The sequence below is a fragment of the Rhea pennata genome, chromosome 5 (assembly GCF_028389875.1).
Source record: "Rhea pennata isolate bPtePen1 chromosome 5, bPtePen1.pri, whole genome shotgun sequence".
In the NCBI taxonomy this organism is placed as follows: Eukaryota; Metazoa; Chordata; class Aves; order Rheiformes; family Rheidae; genus Rhea; species Rhea pennata.
This window is the reverse complement of record NC_084667.1, coordinates 60810046-60833954: the sequence shown is the minus strand read 5'-3', so window position 1 is coordinate 60833954 and position 23909 is coordinate 60810046. Positions and strand designations below refer to the sequence as shown.

The 23909-nt window shown below is 41.1% G+C and overlaps 1 protein-coding gene across 1 annotated transcript; it reads right to left on the bottom strand.

Annotated features, from left to right (window-relative positions):
• Positions 1-8657: 8657 nt before the first annotated feature.
• On the bottom strand, positions 8658-23563 carry PLD4 (phospholipase D family member 4). Its single transcript, XM_062577252.1, has 11 exons — positions 23527-23563; positions 20561-20650; positions 18362-18573; positions 17541-17724; positions 15989-16109; positions 15473-15600; positions 15032-15232; positions 14454-14593; positions 11650-11815; positions 10534-10630; positions 8658-9209 (listed from the first exon to the last, which is right to left on the bottom strand). The coding sequence occupies exons 1-11, from the start codon at positions 23560-23562 to the stop codon at positions 9004-9006; spliced, it is 1581 nt and encodes a 526-aa protein (XP_062433236.1). The 5' UTR covers position 23563; the 3' UTR covers positions 8658-9003.
• Positions 23564-23909: the final 346 nt, after the last annotated feature.

The window sequence follows — 23909 nt, the reverse complement described above, 5'->3', positions numbered from 1 at the left end:
AGTGGAGATGGCGCAGGAATGGGCATAAAGATGCCAAAAGTTAGAATCCCAGCCTTGGAATTTTCCAAACCAGAAGTCAAAGCTCCCAAAGTAGACATGGATGTTAGCATGTCTACAGGTAAGGTCATACTTCCTACAAGTGAAGTCAGTCTTCAACAGGTTGACCTGACACTGAAATCAGCTGCTGCTGATGCCAGCCTCTCCAGCTCAGATATTAAGATGACAACAACTGAAGGCTCCCTTAAGTTGAAGGGTCCTGAGACAACTGTTGAAAGAACATCAAGTGAAATTGTTGTAGGTGCTGTAGAAATAAAACATGAAGGTCCAGAAGGAAAAACTAAAATGTCTAAGTTCCAAGTGCCAAAGTCGGGAATTACACATATGAAAGGAAAAGTGCCAGAAAAAGAGGTCATCCAATCCAAATCAGAGATCAATGTTCCCCAGTTAAAAGCAATGATAGAAATTGCTGACATAGGTGTTGAAACACCAGATTTGGAGGTTGAATCTTCTGCAGAAAAATCTGCGGAAATAGAAAGTTTGAGTCCCAAAGCCCAAATGACCAAAGCTGACAATAGAGCATCAACGACTGATGTCCACCTTCCATCAGGTGACATTTCTGTCCCTAAGAGAGACAGTGATGTTCAGGATTCAGATACAGCACTAAAAGTTAAAGGAGAAATAAAGCATAGAGATGTAGATGGAGAAGAGAAAGCAGGACATTTCAAAATGCCAAAATTCAAACTTCCATCCTTTAGTAGGTCACCAAAAAAGGAAGCATGTGTTAAACCAGATTCTGGAGCACATCTAGAAGATCATAAACTTACTGCAGTGTCAGGCGGAACAGACACAGAAGTGACAGGAACTGCAACTGGTGATCAAGGTGCTAGCACTGCCCTTGATCTGGAAATTTCTGCAGGAAAAGGCGAACAAAAAAGTCCGATTAAAAAGCCACAGTTTGTCATGCCTAAAATTTCACTCTCCAAAATCAAGGTTCCCAAATCTCAAGTGAATTTACCAAAAGTTGAAGCTGATGCTACTGTTCCTAAAATAGGAGGAGATGGTGATGATTCAATACAGATAGTTGATATAGAAAGACATCATTCCAAAAGCACAGAAGAGGGGGCACAAATATGTATAAAAATGGCTGAGGTTAAGATCCCTACTTTGGAGTTTTCCAGAACAGAAATTGAAGCCTCCCAAACTGAAATAGGTGTCAGCTTATCAAAGGCTGATGCTGCTCTGCCTGTCTCAGAGGGCAGTCTTTCAGAGGCTGTCCTAAAATCAAGTTCTACTGATGAAGTTACCAGTCAAAAAACAGAGATTAAATTTCTCAAAGGAGAAGCCTCAGTTGAACTGAAGAGCCCTGAAATAGAAAGTGAAGGATCATCAGTTGTGGATGAAAGAAAGACAGGAAAGACAAAGGATGAGATGAAAACTAAAGGAAAAGATGGTCAAGGAAGCCAATTGAAAAGGCCTGTGTGTGAATGGTCTACAACAAAGGAGTCAGAAGATCATGCTTATGTTGCAGCTAAGATGGAAGACCTGAAGATAGAAGTTCCAGGAATGAAAACGGATGTTAAAGTTGGCAGAGTAGAGCCTGAAATAGAATTTCAAGTGGAAAGCATTGAAAAGGACATGTCTGCAGGAACGGAAGTGCAAGTAGAAGACAGAGAAGAAACAAGTAAAATTAAAACATACAAGTTTAAGATTCCGAAGTTTGGAGTGTTGAGTTCAAAAGTGAAGGGTTCTGAAGATGCTATCAATTTGCCTAAGTCAGAAGCTGTTTCAGTGCCTGTAACTGAAGTAGGCACAGCAGAAATCCAGTTTCAAAAATCAGAAGGATTCTTTGGCCTAAAAAGTGATCTTATAGAATCATCTACCAGAATGACAGAGGATACTGTGGACAAATCAGAAGAAGACTTGGAAGTAAATATAAAAATTCCAAAATTAAAAATACCAAGATTCACTTTCAAAGCTTTCCCAACTGAAGCTGATTTTTCAGTGTCAAAATTGACAACAGATCTTAAAGGAACTAGTACTGACATTGAAATAGTGCAACTGGAAGCAAGCTCTGAAGCCCCTGCAACACCAGGGGCTCTAGACAGTGGTATTCAAAAGGCAAAAAGCAAAATTTTGATACTGTCTGAACCTGACATTAAAACAGCACAGATGACGACTACCGTAGACTCCTCTGTTAATACAGGGCAAGATATTCATTGGTCATATGTAGAGGGCCAAGAAATACATGAGAAAGTGGAACCTGAACACGTTGCTATCGAAAGGTGTGAGATTTACACTACTCAGATACTAAAAGAATCAGAGATTCTCTCGTCAGAAGTTAAAACTGCTACTTTGGGATTCTCATTGCTTAAGGCAAAGCTGCCTGAATCACATAGTAACTTAGATGTGCTAGTTCAGCAATCTTCTACAGAATATAAAACTGATGTATCAGTGAGCAAACCTAAATATTCTGATGAAAGCTTTGAAGCATCAACACAGAGGCCTGGCAATGAAGAGCTTAAATTATCTGAAAAAACACACCTTGAGACTGAAGAATCTAGTGGAGTAGTATCTAGTGATGTCAGTTTGCCAAAGTTAAAAACATTTGCTGTTGAAGTAAAGCCTTCCAGTAAATTGGAAGACAGTCACCCTGATAACTCACTGGAGATAACAACTGTGGCTCCTCTCTCTAAAGATGATGATGTTGCTGAAGCACTAGAAGATAAAGAAAAAGGGATACTCGATCAAAAAGAAAAGACTGATAGTAAAAGATCTCCTGGAAGATTCAAATTTTGGCTTCCCAATATTGGCTTTTCATCTTCTGGTGATGAAACAAGCTCAGATTTAAAAACAGAAGTTAAAAAACCAGTCCCAGAAGACATGAAACCCACAGATACATTAGATAATGATTCTTCTAAGCAAACTGAAAAACCTGGATGGTTTAGATTTGCCAAGCTTGGTTTCACATCTCCTTCCAAAAAGGCAAAGACTGTTGACAAAGAAGAGGAGACAAGACATAAAGACAGAAGAAGCCCAGATGAAGATAGTCCATCAGATAAACCCGATATATTTTTCGATGCACAAGAAAGCTTATCTCCTAAAGAAACAATAACAGAGAGTGAAAAAACTGAAATTGATGGGACTTCATCTAATGTTCCAGTTTCTCGAAATATTGTTACATCTTCAGCAAGAACTGAACTAATCTTGTTGGAGGAAGAAAAAGGTAGTCAATCAAATATTCCTGGAGATGCAACCAAATGAGAATTGACTTTTCCCAACCCCCTAATGAAACTGATCTGCACATACAAAAAAAAAAAAATAATAATAATAAAAAAAAAAATTCTGAATTTTCCAGTAACTGAAAATGAAACAAAACTTAAAATTGACATTTATGAAAATAGTTTGTTGAACATAATTTACTATATATAAATTTTCAAGCACATGAATGTGCTAAACTGTGCACTAATAAAATTATTTATTTCTTCAAGTCTACACAAAAAGAAACAAACAGCTACAGATACAGGGGAGTTCATAGTTTTAGCAAAGTCTGAAGTTACACAAACTGTGAAAGTAAACCATTGAAAGGCTCAAAGACAGCAAAAAAGAATTGTTAAACAGGCTTCTCAGAAATATACTGATTATGTTTAGATTATAGATTATTTGCAGAAAGGAGTATAAACTAATACTATGAGAACTATACTTACCATGTAGATTTTATACTGAAACCTTTCTGACCTATTTTGCTTTCTTATTAAAATATTTTCTTTATTTCAGCTAGAGTTTATGTATATTCCACATTTTAAAATGCAAAATTAGAAAAAATACTAGTGCAGATAGAATAACACTTTATCCCTTCCCCTCTTTTCTTTTTTTTGGTTATTGTGGTGGTTCATGCTTACCCTTAAAAGAGTAATAAATAAATAAATAAATAAATAAATTTAAGCCCCCCAAACATATAATTGATTCAAAATTTCAAAATACCAGAATAAAACATGATGAAAAGGCAAAATTATCAAAATGTGGGTAAATAAAGTTTTTATGTATATATTTACTGACTAGATAAATGCATAAAATGCATAGAATGATGTGCCATACTTTGGCGGAATTGCTTCAGAGATTTTTCTGGGAAAGTAGATGTATATAATTATTTTCCTCTTTGTTTATATTAATGCTTCTCTTAAGTGCACACCAAAACCAGGGTGCATATGTGACGGCATTCACAATTATCATTAAAACACTGACTGTATTCTTAATTCACAATAAACTCACCACATGAATAATAACATGAGTAGCATGAATTATTGATTGAGCTACTAGCACTTTCTGATTCTGAAAACTGCAACTGCTACTGTGTAGATGGGTTAAATTTGCAAAAGGTTTGCGTATACCTCACTGTCTGCTGAAGTGGCCACTTCATGACACGCGGAGGTAATGTTTTCAAACTAATCTCAGACTTTTCACCCATTACAATCCTGAGTTTAATATATTTTCATGTGCAGTCGTGCTTCTTTATTGTACTTTTCTCATCCCATATTTTCTTTTTCCATATTCTATTTAGTACAGGGAAAGCAAACACAGAAAAATGTTTAAAAATTGGCTTGTAAAGGGAGTGTACTTGGTTGTCAAACCATCTCTAACTTGATGTATTCTTCATTCCTATGTCTTTGAGGTAGGTTCAAATACTCTAAAGAGAATTCCTGGCACTTATGTGAAGAGATTGTTCACCTAAGTATTAGGCATGTATCTTTCCTAGGATCATGCAACACTTTTCTGAAGCTCTCTAAGTTTATATGTCATTGTTCAGTAGACCCCAAATTAACACATCAGACAGCAAAAACTTACCCCAGAACTGAGGAAAAAAATTATGACCAAATGAGAAAAATTGAGGCCAGGAAAATGTAATGAGTGAATAAAGGACATCCCAGTCTAACAGCAGTTCACACTAGCCCTCAAGGCAGCCTTCACATAAAATGATTCTCAGGTAAGCGTGCATTTACTTAGGCCCACAAATAGGAATCCAGATATATAGCACCATATGTAGGTGCTTGTTGGGAATAGCAAAAGAATGAAGGCAGTTAAAATTGAGCTCTGGGATGGTAAAGGCCACAGATTAATAGCCACTGTGATGTTTTAAAAGATGAGTGAAAGAGATGAGGAATAAACAGTAGAGAAAAGCAGCAACAATAAAACCTTCCTCTCAATAGTCTCCTGTCAGTTCTGGGAAAGGTAAAGGTTTGGAAAAAAGCAACCAGGTTGATAAGGTAGTACACAGGTATCTGATCACAGGAACGGTTAAGAACAGAGCTCAAAGTGGTGCAAAGATCACAGAGACAAATCCGCAGAACATACAGACATTTTGTCAACACAGTCCTGTGGTTCAATCTTAGTTTGAGACTCTCAGGTTACTTTCATGTCTACGATAGGTTTGTTTCCTTGATTAGTGCTGCTTATTTTTGAATATCTGAAAATTTGGGCTGTTCAGCTAAACACTCGTGCAGTCTGCAGTCAAACAAACCCATAACTCTCATCTGACAGGCTAGGAAAGGTATAAACATATTAAAAAAAAAAAAAAAAGAAAAGATGCTTCATCCCCTCCAATGATGTCATGTTCAGACATGAATGCATCTTCAATGGTTGGCTATTTTATTGTTGCTTTTGAACTAGAATCTCTGATATCCCAAAAGCAAGACATACAAAATTAATCCTGAATAGGTAACACAGAGGTCTGGGGACCAATACTGCAGGCAGAAGAGCAGAGTCTATGGAGATATTTATGGTATTGAAAAAATTAAGTGTGAGTACCGGTCACATAAGTGGCAGGTGAGAAGTTCTCTCAGTAGCTGGGTGAGAGCAAACAAGGTATGAATTATCTAGAATCACTGGGAGAGGAAAACCTTGGATCACAAGGGAAAAAAATCCCGTACAGCTTTTGGATCAAGCTGGCACACAATACATGAAGCCAGGTGACTTTGCTATATTGTCAGAACTCATGAGCCTACAGAGTCAGCTAGGCCTTGTCTTGCTGCAGTGTATTGCTGACCAGGCATGGCATCAACCAAGCCCTTGTAGAAATGAGACTGCTGGGAGAGCAGTACGGAAGTTCTGCGTGAAGCCTGCTCAGGTACTGCAGGGCCAGTTATTGCTCCACTGTAACATGAGTACAGTGCTTCCAGACCCAAGCTGATCCTAGGAGAGTAGCCTCAAGCCATTTTTTTCCCCCAAATTGTTTAAAATTGTTAAAATTGTTAAAAAAGAAAAAAGAAAAGAAAAAAAAAGCAGAACAATACTGAGAAACATCTGAGCTGCCTGTAACCAGGGTTTAGCCAACTTCCAAATTAGAAAATCCATCCAAGGATAATGGAAGTTAATGAGTAATGCTGGAGGCCCCAGCTAAGGTTGAGGACAGCCCTTATCCTGAATAAATTAAAATCTAAAGATACAGGCAGCTGGTGGGGCAAGAGAGAGAGAACGATTATTATTATGCCTTTTTCACAATTGGAAAATGAAAATACTGAGAGCTTCAGGGCCTGGGTATTGTTTACAGCACATTCTACCTTTGCAAAGAAGAACAAGTGAGAACAAAATGAGAATCAAGCTACCAAGGGGCCTCAAAAATCTTACAAGAAACTGGGAAATTAAACTCAGTATCCCTTGAGAATCAGCTTGTTGCCTTAATCATAATCCCCTCCTTCATCTATGGAGGAAAAACAACAGAAGTGATGCTGTTAAAGAAAACAAAATATCACTCTTGTAAGCAGCGATTTTTCCTTTATAAGCTGAATCTCAGCTCACAGGAATCTTAAATTACCAAAACCAAGCCTCCCAGTTTGCCCAGAAACTGTGCCCCATTGAAAAACTTATTCAGCACTTGCAGATTTGAGCTCACAACTGCTGAAGAAAGTTTTCTTCTCCTTCTTCTTGCAAAATTTAGCTCACAAAATCACAATGAAAATGTAGCTTCGAGTGCCATCTAGAGGAGTAAACATAGGAAAAGTGTGGAAAACTCCAAAAAGTTTTCAAACTAATCCTACTATTCAGATGTGCTCGTTGCTGGGCACTTGGAAAAATCTGTCAAGAGGTGATTCCTGCATACAAGTATTAATATAGCACAACATTATTTGTATTTGTTGGTACAGGATAATAAACCTGTAAAGGAGAGCTAGGGAATACCAGCGAGGTGTGGTTTCCACGTTACAAGAAACTTTAAGTAGTGAATGGGAAATCTCAAAATATTAAATAGAATCTAGAACGGAAATGGGGGAGGAAGGTGCTAAAAGCAACTGCGTCTCGTCGATTTGTTCACAAGCTTGTGAATATTCGCCAAATTTTGGTGGTACTTGTAGATATAAATAAAAGCCTTAAGAATCTGCCTTAACAGCAACACGTATTGGTTTGTAATGATGAATACATCAGTCCAAGGAGTCTTGGAAAGGCCTGGAAGAGACAGGGACGAGTTGTGGGAAACCAAAAGATGTTAAAACAGAAAATTGCTCGAGAACACCTCCAGCACGCGTCGGGGGAGCAGTCTTACTCGTGCGGGGGGTCGCAATGCTGCAGATCAGCGCACAGAAAGCACCATGGCAGCAAGTCACATTGTAATTCTCCGCACAGGATAGGGAATCAACAGCACCAGAAAACCAGCTGCATCCTCTGGAGGGTGGCCGTGAGATGGCCTTGGACCTCTGGGCTGTCAGCACCGCAGCTAACGCGTGGTGTTGGAGATCAGCAGCATGTTTTACCGGTGCGTTTGAGGACAGCTGTGAAACGTACCTGAACGGGGGCACTGATGGGACGGCGGCGTGAGACCCCGAGCTGCCAGGTGCCTTTCGGGGCTGGCGAGGGGTCCCGGCAGGAGCTACCGACGACACCCACCGTGGCTGGCGGCGCCGACGTGTTGAACCAGAACGCCACGGGAGCTGTGCCACCAGCCCAGGCCCAGGCATCGGGCACCTCTGCGGGGACCCCCGCGCTCCCCTGCTTCCCGGCCACACGCCGCTCGGCCCCACGTTACTCCCCAACGCCACGCTCCGCCGAAGGGGCCCTCGGCAGAGCTGCTGGTGGGTGCGCACGACCGCCGTGGGGAGAGGCCCCGAGGGCAGAGCCCACTTCCCAGGGGCAGCGAAGGATGTAAGGACACCAGGACCAGGTCAGCAGGGTCAGACAGCAGCCCGGTGTCCCAACGTGGACAACAGCTGGCTCACATCTGTCAGGGCCAGCAGCAGGACAGCCCCAAAGAGCAGCAAGCAGGTTGCAAAGCGCCGTGACCACGCTAGCAGCCACGGCAGCTTTGCCCCCTCGTCCCTCCGCCCCTCCCTCCCGTTAGCTACTGGACCCTCGCGCCCAGGCGTATCCCAGCGCTCCGGCGTGCGAAGGGATCGGGAGTGACCAAGCTGGGAGATGGCATCAAGATTTAACTCTGATGAGCAACTGGCCTCCAGACAATTAAACACGGGTTCTTCCCTGTATCTTTAATGCTGAAACGCTTTTAAAATATGTCCTTAGTACTATAGGACATAGTACTATATGAGTATATATACATATATGAGTATATACATATATATGTATGAGACATATAGTTTATATGTCTCAAATCTTATAGCTATAGTTTTTTATTTAAGAAATGCTTAAACAAATGTAAGCAAACACTCTTAGCAGAACATTAATGTTGAAATATAAGCTTCCTTAGATAGCACAACACAGCAATAATGTTCTGTTTCTGTAATACATGTTATTTCTTCCATGTCCGCTTTGATATCAGATAGCTTGTCATATAATTACGTATACATTACATTAACTCTGAGATGGGGTAATCATATACAGCAAAGAAAATATCTCACACTGACTTGTGATTATGCGGGTAGACTCAACTACGAGAAGTTCTCACATCAGCAAACAATTTGGATACTATGAGGAAGCGATTTCCCTGACAAAGACATAAAGTTCACAGGGAACAAGATTTAAATATCATTTTGTTTCTATTTTAAATTTACATTTTAACTCACATCATGATCTACCTCTCCAGTTACAGTCTTTCTGCCCATGCACATCTTCCAAATTCACAGAATATTTGGAATTCCAGTCTCGCTCAAAAAGCTTTTTCAGTTGTTCCTGGATAGGCAGTTGTCTTTGCAGGTTGGTTGAATTCTGTTTGATAATTAATCCCACACCAGCTGTGTTAATGAAGTAATCTTCTGACCAATTGGAAGTCCCTATGCAATGGAGAAGTAGCTAATTAGAAAACATTCATTTTTCAGCGTTTTGTTTGATCTTCATACTTGTTAAGTACACATTGCCTGAGTCTACTGATTTGCTGTTCAATGGCAAATCTCATTGGGGCCAATGGAGCAGCAAAAATCAGGTCACCTCTTTCTTATTTCAGACCTCAACTTTAGAAAGTCAGTATTAACTGTTACCCTGAAGCTTCATAAGTCTGATTCCTTCAGGCCTGTGGCAGAGATGAATGAATCTACTCATTATAAATTTGGGGAAAAAAGTGCACCATTTGGATATTAAGAGGGGAAAAAGCCAGTGTTTGATATGGTCTTCCGCATTAGAAAAACAAACCCTAATGTACTTAATACTCTCTTTTTCTATGGGCCAATATGCTAGCAGTAAGATAATCTCAAACGTAACAGAAAATGAGCTCCAGAGCAGATGAATAAATCCTCAGTAACTGTTCTGAGTTAAATGTGCAATACCTGCTTTTAACTAGTTTTGCCTGGCAAAGGTGAGAATTCAGCTATAAATATTGTATGAGGCTCTCTCTAAAGTCACCACCATTAAGCACATCAAATACTGTGCAAAAATGAACATTTTAGGACTTAGTATTTCTCCTAGTGCTTGCCTTAGGCAGTAAAATCTTCTGCATATCTATCTTCAGAAGGCAACTTAATAAGAGATAGATTTTATTGAAGTCAATTTGAGGTGCCATTCCTCACCTCACTGGGAGATCTGGCTTTTTGCTGCTTTGCATTGCTTGGAGAATGAGCTAACTGAAATGACAGACCCCTTTTACGCTCCTTTTTTAAGGGATCCTAAAATGAGATTGAGAAATAATCCACCCTCATGACTGTCAGGAATTGAGTAGCAATTGATAATTTTGTTTTCTTCATTTCCATTCCTAGAATTCTGTTCAACAAATAGTGCGTGGAATTAATTCCTCCAAGCAATTTCTTTTTACTGAAACATGATAATGTTACACACTAGAGCACTAGCTGTCACTGCATCGCTCTGAGCATAGCCTGTGAAATTCCTACTGTGCTTGTCACAGATTGTGTGCTCAGGAGTTGTCACACTCCACTCTTAATGTTTCACAATCATATGAAATAATCTCTTGCTGAACTTGACCTACATTATTTTTTCTCCTTCACATCTCTACTTCATCCAGGGCAGACATTGTCATAAAGCCATATACTTGGATATATTTATCTATTCCACCTAGCAAAATTACATTTTTTTGCACCCTATCCTATCTCAGTCCCAGGAGTATATATCTGAAGATACTGTAACTGTTTGGAATGACAGAATACATACCAATATAGGCTACTTTATCAGTGACCATGTATTTGTTGTGATTCACTCTCCCATAAGGAATGTTTGTGTGATTCAGAACTGGAACAATGAAGAGTTTCTAAATGGAGAGAAATTAGAAAGACATATAGAAATACCCAAGTGAGGAACAGACCGAATAATTAGACAAAGTGGATTTTCCATATTTTTAAAGAACAGAATAGTACAGAAAGAAGGGAAGAGAATATTCCACAGATATTAAATGCACCATAAAAGAGATTTTGCTATTATCCAAGAAAACTAACAAATAGAACTTCCACTAGACATAAAATTGGATAAGCACTTGAGACCAGATAACGACAACAGTTGCTTCACAATCTTCCATTAGTGACACAGCTATTACCATTACGGGGCAGGCAATTAAATGCAGTTTTAGGCAGCTGTTTAATAGATCTGCATTTACCACTGATTGCTGCTGCTGTTTTGTGCTAGAATGGACTGATCACAGGCACAAATGGCACTGCAGACAATAATGTCTCACTTTTTGTGTCAACTCTTACTAAAATCTAAAATTTCTGTTCCTTTTATGTGAAAAAAAATCATCGCACTTCTGTTACTCCTCTCTGCCCTGCTATCAACATTGTGTTGGGAGCTTAACTATCTCCTCCCTTTCCTGTGGATCCCAGTCTAGCCTATGGCATCTATGTAAGACTTAGTGTTGACAAACAAGTCAATTTGTAGAGACAGGTAGTAGAGCTTTTTGTAATACATTTGTAAAAATGCATTAGTAATTATACCCATCTAAGATAGTTCATACATGAAAAGGTTAATAAGAGCAGTAAGTTGCCATATATACTGTTGCTGTTACTGACTTGGTGCTCAGTGACAGCTACTACCTTGCTATTGTCACAAGTGCTACAGCAAGCACATGCCTTAATATCCCTTGCAATAGCTGCTTCCTCAAGGTTATCTCTTGGACCTGATTTTCTCAAGAGTCTGAGACTATCAGACTGACAGTGAAAACAGTCCACTCCACCAAAACCTTCTACTTGCATATGTAATTGACAGTTTAGACAACAAAATCAGTATATGGGCCCAAATCCTCAGGCTGTCTCCTCAAAATTGGCTTCTTTGTCTTACCACATTGACACTGACGTTGATACTTGGGTTGTTGAGAGCACGCAGCGATGTCAGGTAGTGGAGCATGGCTGGGTCAGTGTAGGCCCAGCAGCTGACCAGAAGTCGGATTTGTACCTTGTAGTTGAATGCCACACGTCTCAGAGCGTTGTCAATGACTGGCCAGTATCTAGAGAAAAGAAAGCGGGTGGAGAGATGGGTCTGTCTGTAGTAGGTTCACTAGAAAACTCCAACAGAGAATACAAGCGATACCACGTACAAGTAGGTTCTCTGATGTCTTTAAAAAGAGAACTCATACCTTCATTGGGGGTACAAATAGGGTTTCTCACTTCTATCTTCTTTTCCCAGTATGTTTTGAGACCTCCCGCTCTCTGTCAAATTTGGTTGAAATTGATCAAAAAGTTTAAAGCTTGGTAAAGTGATCTCAGGCAGAAGAAAGCATCTACATACACACGCACAGTGTGAGGCTATCAACCTCATTTTCTTAGGGAACTAAAAATAGTAATAGCAATTCTAATGGAAAGCTGGATCATATGGCCCAAAGCAGAGGACAGCGCGGAGCCTGGAGGAAAGCCTAAGAGCCATTTTGCAGAATATGGCCATTCAGGCACCTGGAGACCGTTTCTAGCCTCCATGATGGTCCTGGGCCATCAGCCAGGGCAGAAAGGCTCCTTTCCTCCCCATCACCCTTGCTGTATTTAGCACGCAGTGTGCCCCCGAGGTTACCAACACAGCTGTGCTCTCGCTCTCTGAGCATAAGGCCTGTCAATTTTTCTGGCACCTGTGTTGGCAATGACATAGGCAAAAATTTTTAACATCCTCCACCTAATTACTCAACCCTAATGACTGGGCAGTGTAAGGCCCAGGACTAATAGCTTCAAAAGCCTGTGTAACACTTTGGTTTTGTAGATATTAAAGCACTGAACAGAGGAAGACAAATGTATTTATTACAGCTTGGAGGACTCACGCAGAGAGAAGTCCAGCACTTGCTCCCAGTCCCAGGAGCAATGAGGAATTCATTTCTCTAACTTATTCCCTTTAATCTTATGTATATACAAAGGCCTGAGTCCTATAATCCTTCCTCACATATAGTCCAACCGCAATCAACAGACCAGCCATGTGCTTTCAGACTCAGGCTATCTGCAACTTTCTTGCAGATCATGAAAAACTTGGAAAAACATGCTATTTAGAAATACCCTTTCTGAACAGTATCCATTTTTTTAATATATCGCTTTCTAGTTGATTAACACTCAGGCATTAAAACAGAAGCTTTGTTCCTGCTGCCTCAGCTGCTAGAAGAACCTAACCTGAACTAATCAGCCTCAATTCATTACGCTGCAGCTGGTTGCTGTGGAGATAGCCTGAGGCCCAGTGCGCCTTCCCTAGGCCTTTCAAATTCTCCTTTGCATCAGATCAGGCCCTAGATGTCACAAATGGTGGATTAAGGCTTAAGATGAAGAATGAGGAGTATTAACACACTCATTCCTAAGGGGAAAAGGAGACTTTCTGTGAACCTATTCCTAGTCAAAAAGCGGGAGATGAGAAATGCAGAGATTCAAACTTACAACAGAAACAGAAAATCCTCTAAGCCATTTGGTTTACAAAAATATCCTTCAAGTGGAAGCTAGTCTTTGAGATTTTGTTTCAAGGACAGTGGAATTACCAGCATCTATCTATCATCCTGCAGACTTTGTGCTAACACACACTGCTGCATATGCACAGCTGAACAACACGGGCTTTACACGTCATTCCAGAGGACAAGATGAATCATATAGTTGTGGTAAAAAGTAACCTAGAGCTCACCTTATTCTTTACAAGCCACATTGTATACATAACTGTGTGTATTTTGCTTGAACTTTGTTCTCAGCCGGATTATTTAGATATTTGAAAACCCAGGAGTGTTATAAGCACGTAATGCTCAGAGCACTTGGTTGCATGTAAACACCCTAATTCAAGCATATCTAAGAGGATTTGTAGTCTTTGTGGTTGCCCCATGATTCACTAACTTTCCCTGTTACTCAGATCTAAGCTGATGTGCAGAGTCTGCATAATTCTGCAGTGATCTTAGTAGCCCACGGAGACCCTGATAGTGGTCCAGTATGCACAGTTTGATTGTTCCAGGTCACCACCACCTTCCTCTCCTTGAAAACTGCTGCTGCATGTGTCCAGCATGCTTGAGGAACTTGGATGTCTTTAGATGGAATTATAAAAGAGAAAAATCAAAGACCAGAAGCAGCTTTTAGGGACTGTTTCAGCTACCACGACAGAGGTCAGCAAGGACAGAGTTAAGTGTCAGCCTCTAAATCGTGTGCCAAACATATAAAAGAGCAGACAGCAGAGCCAGAGCTCAAGAATCTTCAGAGGTGAAGAACAGAAAGGACGAAAGAGGACCAGAAGAGAGAAACAGAGCAATATTTTCTCTGGAAAGTCTTATCTCAGATATATTTCTGCTCTTCCTGCTCCTCTCTTTCTGTATTTATAAAATTGGGATGTTGTACCTTGAATAGAGTTGGACCTGATTGTCCATAGTCTGGCACTTTGCAGTTATTTCTTGCTGTATGAAGTGCACGGGAGGTTGCTTCTAAAATGCTAGCAAAGCAGAAGGGCAGTATTGTATACCACTCATGCTGCACCATCAGTATTCAAACGGCCTACAAGACAGTTGGGATGGAGGAGCTAAGCCTCAGTTCACTCATGAAAATTTAATATTTTCATTTCAGAAGGGTGACATTTTTCCTGTAAATAGCCCAAGCTGCTACAAAAGCTGCTGATGAAGCCAACTAATTTGATCAGGTTTAAAATCATACCTTTGTGGATGAATGAAACGGCTGGTAGGGAAATATTCCATAACAGAAACATAGACAAATTTCTTTGCCTCACTGATAATACTGATAATAGAAAAGAGGTCATAGGTGCGACCTTTTGGACAAAACGTATGAGGAGAAGCCTATAAAGAAGAAAACACGCAGGTCAATGATTTCGTCTTTCTTTTGACAGAGTCCGATTCATTTCTATTCAATTCTGTTCAGTCTTCATTATAACAGCACGATGCATTTCAGGTGGAGCACTATCTTCTCACGCATTCCATGCCCTGATGGGTCAGATGCTCACCGAAATGTTGAGCCCACATATGATTAAAGGATTTCCACATTCTGTCCTTGCCATGTGACCTGGTAGTCAAAACCTGGCTCTGCCAACATGATCCTGGCTCACACAGAAGCAAGCTGAGTTAAACCCTACCATACTCTGTGGGTAGTTTCAGAGAAACTTTTTGAATGAATTATTACCTAACTGGAGCACAAGTAACTGAGAAGCACTAAAGAAACTTTTCTGGTTAGGGATTAAGCATATTTTACAGTCAATCTTTTTTTTAAAACATACTTACAGAAAAATAGGCTTTTGTCAAGGTTCCGTTAACCTCTACTTCCAGAGGATGATACTTATTAATGTTGGTAGAATAATTAAGAGGCCAGGGGAATGGGATGGTGGCATTAACATGTCCAAGATCCCAGTAAGTACTAAATGTTTTCCAGAGATCTTTAGCTAAGCAGCTGCAGTTGTATATCACAGCACCGACCTCTTTCACCTGCAGAGAAAGCAAAGTATGTCATAGCCCAAGAAAGATCCACCTCCACCTTCTGGGGCTTCTTTGCCTCAGTCAATATTTCACATTATGACTTTGCATGATGAATGCATTTTATGCATTGTTCTCAGATCTGTCATCTGTATTTCATCTCTTATGTGCTTGGGTATGAGCATTTTTGGGGGAGGAGAAGGAAAGATAGGAAAGTGTTTAAATGGTTGAATATGCTGCAACAGACCTTACCTGAGATAAAGATCTCCAGTCCATGTTTGCACTACCCATATATAAGTGTTTCATGTCTATAATCCAGAATTTGCTGTGCAACACACCTCTTGTCAAATGTCCAAAATTGATCTTTCTAACATGAGCCCCTAAGGAAAGATAGGAAAGGGGGAAAAATGGTTCAGATACAATATGGAGATGTTAATCTATACTACTCATCTCACAGTCAGAAGATGTCTGGATATCTGCTACTTGTAGCCGGTAATATCTACCAAAGTTCACAAGCACTGATTTCTGGGAGTATAATAATTTGCAAAAATACACAAAACTTGAACTTTCAGAAAAAATCCTTAAGGACATAACCACATACACAAAAATTGTGACCTAGTGTATACACAATGCTCATCCTGTGAACAGTATGACTTGAAGTTCAGAGCATTTTAAGCACCGTGCCAGAGCAGACCTCAGAGGCCAATTTCTCTCAGTCTTTTTGCAATATTGAAATGCTTGAAGATATCATTGAAGTGAGATAATTACCTTTTCCCACTAAAACGTCAAGGTCAGTTGAATTTGTAGCCAAAGTTGGCATACTTGTTGCAACATACACAGAGACGTTCTCTGTAAGCAATCTTTCAAACCTCTTCAGGATATCTTCACCCTGCATGATATTTTTGTTATTTATTGTTTGTTTATATTGTTTGCTCTAACTTGTTATTTATTGTATTTTGTCATAGTACATTTTTTTACGATACGTGCAAGTGTGGTTTTACTGGATGTTTCATTAAAAGAAAACAAACACAAGGATGGTCAGAAATGTCACCTATTTCAGGAGTGCTTCAACTGGAGGAAAAAAGATTCTGACCCAACGTATGACACAAATTTTATTTTCTGCTATTGAATGCTATTAGGTATAAGATTTCAAAGTACAATCACAAGCATTCCAGACCTCAAATATGAATCCCCCAACGAAGATCCACTGTTGGATGCTGATGCTCAAAAAATATTCTGTGTCATTTCTCTCTGAGGATAAAAGTGAACGTCCTAGACTGAGCTGTCCCTTTAAAAGGGATGGCCTCGGCTGTACATCTGTCTCTTTTGCTTCTCCTCATGTGGAGGAAATGAGTAAACTTTCAACCCTGCGTGCACTTGGTGAGGAAAATAGGGAGAGCAGTCAGAGAGAGTCCGTAAGGATGATGAGGAAGAGGGCTCAGGAGGCAGACAGAGGCTATGTCCATAGTAACAAACAGGTCGGTATCTGGTCTCTCGCCCAGCAGGCAAACAGCACGATTCCTGATGGATGGTTAAACTCTCTACCTGCTCAGAACAAAGTGGCCTTGTCCATTCTGCCTCTGATGTGCTCCAGGCCCTGCCCAGGATCTCCTGGGAGATAGCTAGCTGTCACATGGCCAAAACTACACCAAGGAACATACTAGCAATTAAGCGTGATGGATGGTGGCAGGCCAGTGGCGGAGCCTGTGCCCTGGCCTGTGTTATTTATTATTGGAGACAGAGGCAGAGAGGCCTTGCAGGAAGCCTAGTCGCAGAGGGTGCCCCAGAGGAGAACCCTGCAAAGAAGAACAGACATCCTCAGCTACCGTCCGACAGCATGCTTCAAAGACACCCATCAAACGGGACAACACAGACGCTATGCCTGTACACAGGGAAAAAGAAGTCTCTGAGGTAGCCAAAAGCCCAAGCCTCACTCTTTCAGATAGCCCAGGTGGACTGGTGTGCTCACTTGCATATATAGCATTTATGTAGCCTCTTCAGCCATGCCACCAGCTGTCCCTACCAAAGATTCACCATCTGCAAGGCAGGCAAGCGTGGTTTTGAGACTGACCTCTTGGTTGCTTTTAAAACACAGGATAGAAATATTCAGAGACATGGACAGAACACAGATAAGTCTAAGATGAAAGCTAGAAGAGAAAAATTGTCGTCTTGCTTTAGACCAGCATGGAATACCTTTCTGGGTTTACAGGAAGGAGTCGAATGACATTGCTGGGAGACAGACCACACAGTCAGTCTGCCATCTGCCTTACGTACATAGGACATACAACCACAGATGTGCTTGTTGTTGATTTTCTCCTACCTGTTTTGAAGAGGAATCGTTGACATTGATATCTCTCCCAGTAAGAGACCAGTAGTAAGAAGCTATGTGAATTTTTTCCTGGGCTATATCAAGGAGACTCATCCAGGCTCTGTACAAGGGTTTGGCAGCCGTGCTATTTATCTCAAAAGGTAGGTCATAAGGAACACTTTCCACAAGTTCAAAGCTGCAATGGCAATTGCACACCATGAAACAAACAACGGTGGCACAAAGACACACCTTGCAGGAAACCGAGCACTCTGTCATGTCATACAGGAAGATATTTTGAAAGTCAACTCCAGGAGCAAACAAGCTGAGATTTTTCTCTATCTCTGTTTTCTATAGTCAAGTATATATATACATTTTCCCGTCGAATCCAGCAAAATGGCTTCTAAATAACCATTCTGAACTTTGAATTTTCCCATCATAGGAACGAGGACAAAAATTCCTTCCTGAGGCTGATTGTTACTTTGGTACCCCCTCCCCCCTCTCCCACGGACAAACACGCACTGCCCCCTCCAGCCTTTTAAAGAGGGTGAGCTCAACAGAGTGCTGCTTTGCCTGATGCTTGCCCTGCTGCCCTCCCAACCACTGCCACAGAAGGGAGAACAGTTGGAGGTGATGGAGCAGCTGCAGAGCTGGACTGAATGTGCAGGTGCCACAGCAGCAGTGGAGCTGTGTTACTGTCCCTACCACCTGTCATACTAAGCAGCTACCAATGACCCAATGACCCAACTACTTGCCCACTCTTCCCAAATTAGTAGTACTTCAGCTGTTTCTCTACCAGATGATTACTTCTCTGTGAACCTTCAGGCTCAGTTTACCTGCAAGAATCATTGGATCTGTTGGTAGAGTCCTCTTCAGTTATTCTCTTTCCCAGGTGATCCTCGTGCAAGTCTTGCTCCTCCTCCACCTTTTGATAAATGCTGACAACTGTTTCTTCTCCCTCAGGATCAACTGTGACATCTTGTTCCATAAAATTAACAGCCACGAGGACAACAAGACTAAGCATCAAAATTGCCTCTAAGATCGGGAGCTAGAACAGAAGCCAAATAGGGTAACACTTGACCAAGCTTGAGTGATCTCTCCAAATCACCAATACACCAGCTAATGGATGGCTACCTATTGCAGGTAAGCGAGTAAATCATTGAAAATTGTTTCTACTTTCAGCTACTGGAAAACAATATACTTAGATACATCACTTAAAGCAAGGACCACAAGCTACAGAGAGGTTGGTTTATGGGAGGATTAAGATTTTTAGTTTCAATTTTTCCTATGCCAACATTTCAAAACCCTGTTTTTTTTTCTCCAAATCCTATCTGAAATTATTACTTTTACTTTAGCACAAAAAGAATGAGAGTTCAATAAAACTTCTGCCAAAAACAAAACAAGGAAATTCATAGCACAATGTTAACTGTGGAATCAAGCCCAGCACTACCATAATGAGGAAGTTTATGATTTCAGGGAGAGAAAAAAAAAAAAAAAAAAAAAAAAACAGGCCTGCAAATGTAAGTCAGAAACAGAAGGACATTTTGTGGTTTCTGAACAAATTTTGTTTTTGCCTTCTAATTTGAACCTCATTTACTTAAGTTAAACTGCGTGAATCTCATTTATCCATATGGTGAGTGAATAGTATTTCCTCATAGTTCTAATGTGGTTAATCAGCTTTATTTCCCTTTTTTCTGTACTTCCTTTCTTCCTTTTTCTTTCCTTTCTCTCTCTCTCTCTCTCTCCTTTTTTTTTAATGTGGAAGATGAAGAAAGAAATATCTGGGGGTACTTGGTGTATCCAGATCTAAAGTCCAGCCACTCATTCTGAAACTCACAGCACCAGGCCCTGTATGCTCTGCATTAAGGAGAAAAAGATGGCCAGCAGTGCAGAGCAACTCCCCTCGACCGTTATCAGCATGTCTCGCTCCCTCTGGCGATTCTTGGGCCCCAGGAGCTCAGACCTCCAGGCAGAGAAACCCGTTCTGGGAGCTGTAGAGGCTGTAGCTATAAATGTGAACTCCCAAAATGCTACATAAGAAAACTGTGCAGACACCAGTTTTACTCTTTTGCTGTTATAAACGCTGTAAACAACCCAACGGCAAATGTCTCAGGTGGCTCTGAAAACATCCATTTAGGTTTTCTTATCCATAAAGTTGCTTACTTTTCATTTTCTATGCTTTTCACAAGATCTACAGTGTTACCATCAATTTCAGACAGCAATTTGACCTAGAATGGGAAAAATGCCTTTAAACTGATTATTTACTTAAAACTTTGCCTCCTGGCCTGTTCTGCCTGGTGGCCAAAAAAATCTCAGCATTTTTAATAGTTGGGAGTTTTGTTCCAGGAACATGTTGACAAGTCTTAAGCATCACACAGGTTTTAGTTGACAAGGCATAAGATTAAGACAGCTATTTTGAAGTCACACCCTGGCTGTCACCACACTTTATACTTTGATGGGTGCTCTAAGCACCCTAAATAAATCAGATAACAAGCTTCTGGAATTATGTTCAGGCTAAGACCAAATGACAGTTAGTCCAAGTGTTATACAACACACACAAGACCTCTCAAAGTAGGGTGAAAGGGGAAAATGAGGTCTTAGAAATAATTTCATCATCTGTGTTACACTGACCAAATTCCACTTGTGTTGTACAGAATTTGTCATGTTCACAGAAACTGACTTTAGTCAGTTCTGATTTACATCACCAGAAGAAATACTAATTCTATTTACTTATTTGGTCCTCACTAGCCTCTGTGCTGATGGTGGAAGTGGGGCTACTTGTAGGCACAAAGATTACTCTTCTGAGCAAAGGCTGCAGGTTTAGCTCCAGACTGCTCCCTTTCAGCAAGGTTTGATCAGCCCGCCAGAAAAGGCAGTGAGGATTTTGTCAGTCTCTTGCTTACAAATAGGATCAAAACTTGCATAATTTTCTAAAACATGCAATAAAATCATTCTTCTTAATCTGTTATTTCTTTTCAGAATTATCAGTGTAATCTCAGCTCTTGTAAGCAAATGTAGTGTATCCAAATAATTACCATTTTGACGCTTTTTTGTTTGTTCACACTTAATTTCATGTTGGAGGATTCATTAAACATCAGGGATGTTTTAAATGCTTTTTTCACAATCTGAAAAACAGAAATGTATGCAATGGGAAAAATAAAGCTTTATGGCAACATCTGTATAAAGCCAGTTACAGACAGAAAAACAGGTTACTGCTATTGCTTTATATAGTGCTCTGAAATTTAAGTACAGATCTATGCAATATTCTCACTGTACTGTGGATCTTGAGTGACATTAACAGATTCCAAAGGGGGAGGGGGAGGAGGAGAGAGTGAGTCTGCTGCAGTTTTTCCCCTGTGCTGTGTATGCATAGAAAACACGGCAGTAATTAATGTGTAAGCAACTGCATCGCAGCTTCATCAAGTTATCCTTCAACACCCACTTTTGACTGATACAAGCTAACACCTTTGCCAATAAGCAATAATAAATGCACAAGCCATGGTAGATAAAGTCACAAACACATTGATACTGATGCTGTACACTAAGTCTTCTGCTCTTCTCCTCGCATGTGAGTTGTCTTCAGTGTTGGTGTCTCTTCAGAAAGGCGCACTTTTAATGAGACAGGGACAAGGTTGGCTAAGATCCGAGCTCCTCTTTCCCCCTAGTGGCAACCATGACTCTAGGGAAGAAGTTAACCTCTGTTCCTAGTCAGGCAGGACTGCTCCTACTCTTTTGTTATCACCAGCAGAAGTATCCTCCAAAATATGCCCAAGATTCAAAACAGACTGTACAGCAGGAGTAGTTGGCTGCTCCCCTAATTTGCTTTTTCAAATGCTCAGATCAAACGTTTTTAACATGCCTAATGGGTCACAAACAATCCCTGAGGTGGAGAATTTACCCCACAGGAGTCAGCTGTCATTTTTCATTCTCAGAAGCAAGAGGCACATCCTGGTGTATAGCAGATTTCAAAAAATTATATCAGATTATATCCCCACCTGTCCAATCCCAAAACTTCTATTTCCTATCCCTGAGCCCTGTGGCATTTGTAGCCTGGAGTATGACTGTGCTATAATGGTATCAGATATGTGGTTGCCCTGTAGATGGTCATACTTGAGCTAGTTTTGAGGTAGGAAATATTTTAGCAGGCTTGTCCAGTCTGTCCTGCCATACTTCACTGGTACAGATACCTGAAATGGACGGGTGCATGCTGCCTGTCCCCACCACCACATGAGGCAGCACGGCCACACAGACCCTTCCCCCTGCCTGCTCCACCTTTCTGTGCTGGTGCTGTGACCATATAGTCCAGGCAGGAGTTGGACACAGGGTGGACACAGCCCCAAAGTCTTATTGTGGGCCCCAACTCAAAAGAACTGGTTGAAGCGAACAAAACAGATGGAGGATGTCCTAGGAGACAAGGGACAATGAGAAGAGGGACGTGAGAAGTGACATGACCCAAGGTGAAAGAGCAGACAGAGGAGAATGAGAAAGACAGAAAAGATATGAGCAGTCACTTTTAAAAACATTTAAGAGCTGCAGAGATGAAACCTGAGCTTCCACTTCAGGGTCTGCCTGTTGTGACGGATCGTATTCAGTAGAGCAGTGCCTAAGTTCTAAGATGGTTTTACTCACGCTTTCCACAAGCACTTCCTTTTGCTGTCCATAAATTCACATGCAAGTTCTTATATCAGAAATAGTTATAAGTACCAGCAGACTAAAACACTCACTCCCCCAGCCCTGGAGAAACCACACCGCTGCCAGCAATGAAATGTAGTCACGACTCCCTGAGGAGTGCCAGATCCTAATGCCCTTGAAACCCCAGTTCATAGAGTGTTTAAGCACAGGACAAAGATATGTGTCTGAGGCAAAGGGATTTTAGAGGAGGAGGAGAAAGATGCTTGAAAAAAAAGCAACAGCAGCCTGTCAGCCTAGGCCAGCAAAAGCCTGCCAGGCTGCCGAGCTGGCTCCACAGCAGCCTTGGCAGCTGCTCATAAGTTCCTGGGACACTCCTAGGTCTGGTTGTCCTAGGGGAAAACATGGCACCATCTGGGCTCCGTTTTATCCCTGTGCTGGGTGGCTTCGGCAGCTGCCCTGACCAGCTGGGCTATCTGGTAGCAAACCGTCCCCTTTGGCTGCGCAGGGTGGTTTGCAGCACAGAGCTAGAGTGACAGAGAGTCCCAGTAGGTGCCATGGTGCCCCTCTAGCCCCCAGGGCTAAATTACCCATGACGGTCCATGTTGTGATCCTAGCAGTGTCACTGTGAGAGGCTGCAGCTGTAAGCCATGTGATGGCTTCAGGAGGACTGAGCTTGTTTCAGTTCTCCTTTTCAGCAGCAACTACAAAATGGCTTCAAAAACCAGCATTTCTCATAAAAATATTAGTGAACAAATCTCCTATGTGCTGTAATAGACCAATCTACTATTTGGTTCAAATTAAGGCTGTCTAGATGACTTCGATCTGTGATGGGTTAGGTTCCTGGCTACTATACACAAGTCATAAAACCCATATAAAAATGGGGGAAGCAGGGGGTGCCACTTCCAGTTCAATTTTCAAGGAAGACGACATCGTAGATTCAGCCAGAAATCTTAAGAATAATATCGGAGCTTGTCAGCAATTACACATGGCTCCCTCTTAGCTTCTAGCTTCTACTAGCTGCCAGTTTCAATAACCAAAGTTCATCCAAAAGCAGTAAATACATGCACTGCTTCACCACCTGGAACACAGGCTGATACCAGGACCTGCAGGATATGCACAGGAGACTGTCGTTTGTAACGTTAGGTTGCTTTCTCCCTACTCCCCAAAATAACTTTTGGTACTTCTTTTCTCTATCAGCAACAAGCTGTTTCAGATCCTAGATTTCAAAGCCTTACAAGGATGAGGCTCAAGCATAAAACATCTTCCCCAGAAGCTGTTTTATTCATCTCAAAAGAGCTAAGTGCATTCATCTCTCCTTTACCAGCCCCAGCACTCCCAAGATGATGGTGTAGTAATTCAATCTACTTACCATCCTGGAGATCTTTTCTTTTGCAGGTGTCCTCATGTAGTTTGATCTTACACCTACGCTTACAGCGGACAGCAAACATGCTTTAGCCAGCAGATTCGTTTCAGGCTCTTCATTTTTTTTTTTCCTTCCTCCTGCTATAGATTACTTCCTCTTAAACACAGCATTTCACACTTGCTGACAGTTAGAAATCTTAAGTTCTCATCTAGTTGTGGCAACCCAGGTCTAGGACTCCAGGAACTCCACCTATTCAGCATAACCCACCAGCATCACTTTCCACAGCCCATGACCTTCCTTACACTGAGCTGAATGGCTAAATACCCACTGCCCTCAGTGGTGTAAGATCAGAGCCTAGGACAGCATTAAAAGACTCTGGTTGAGAGGAT

Coding starts and splice junctions, on each gene's coding strand:
- PLD4 (XM_062577252.1), bottom strand. CDS start 23,562: ATGAGGACACCTGCAAAAGAAAAGATCTCCAGGATG. Junction 15,233..15,472: donor ACTGGAGATCTTTATCTCAG/GTAAGGTCTGTT, acceptor CTTTCTCTGCAG/GTGAAAGAGGTCGGTGCTGT. Junction 11,816..14,453: donor CGTTTCATTCATCCACAAAG/GTATGATTTTAA, acceptor TCTTTTCTCTAG/ATACTGGCCAGTCATTGACA.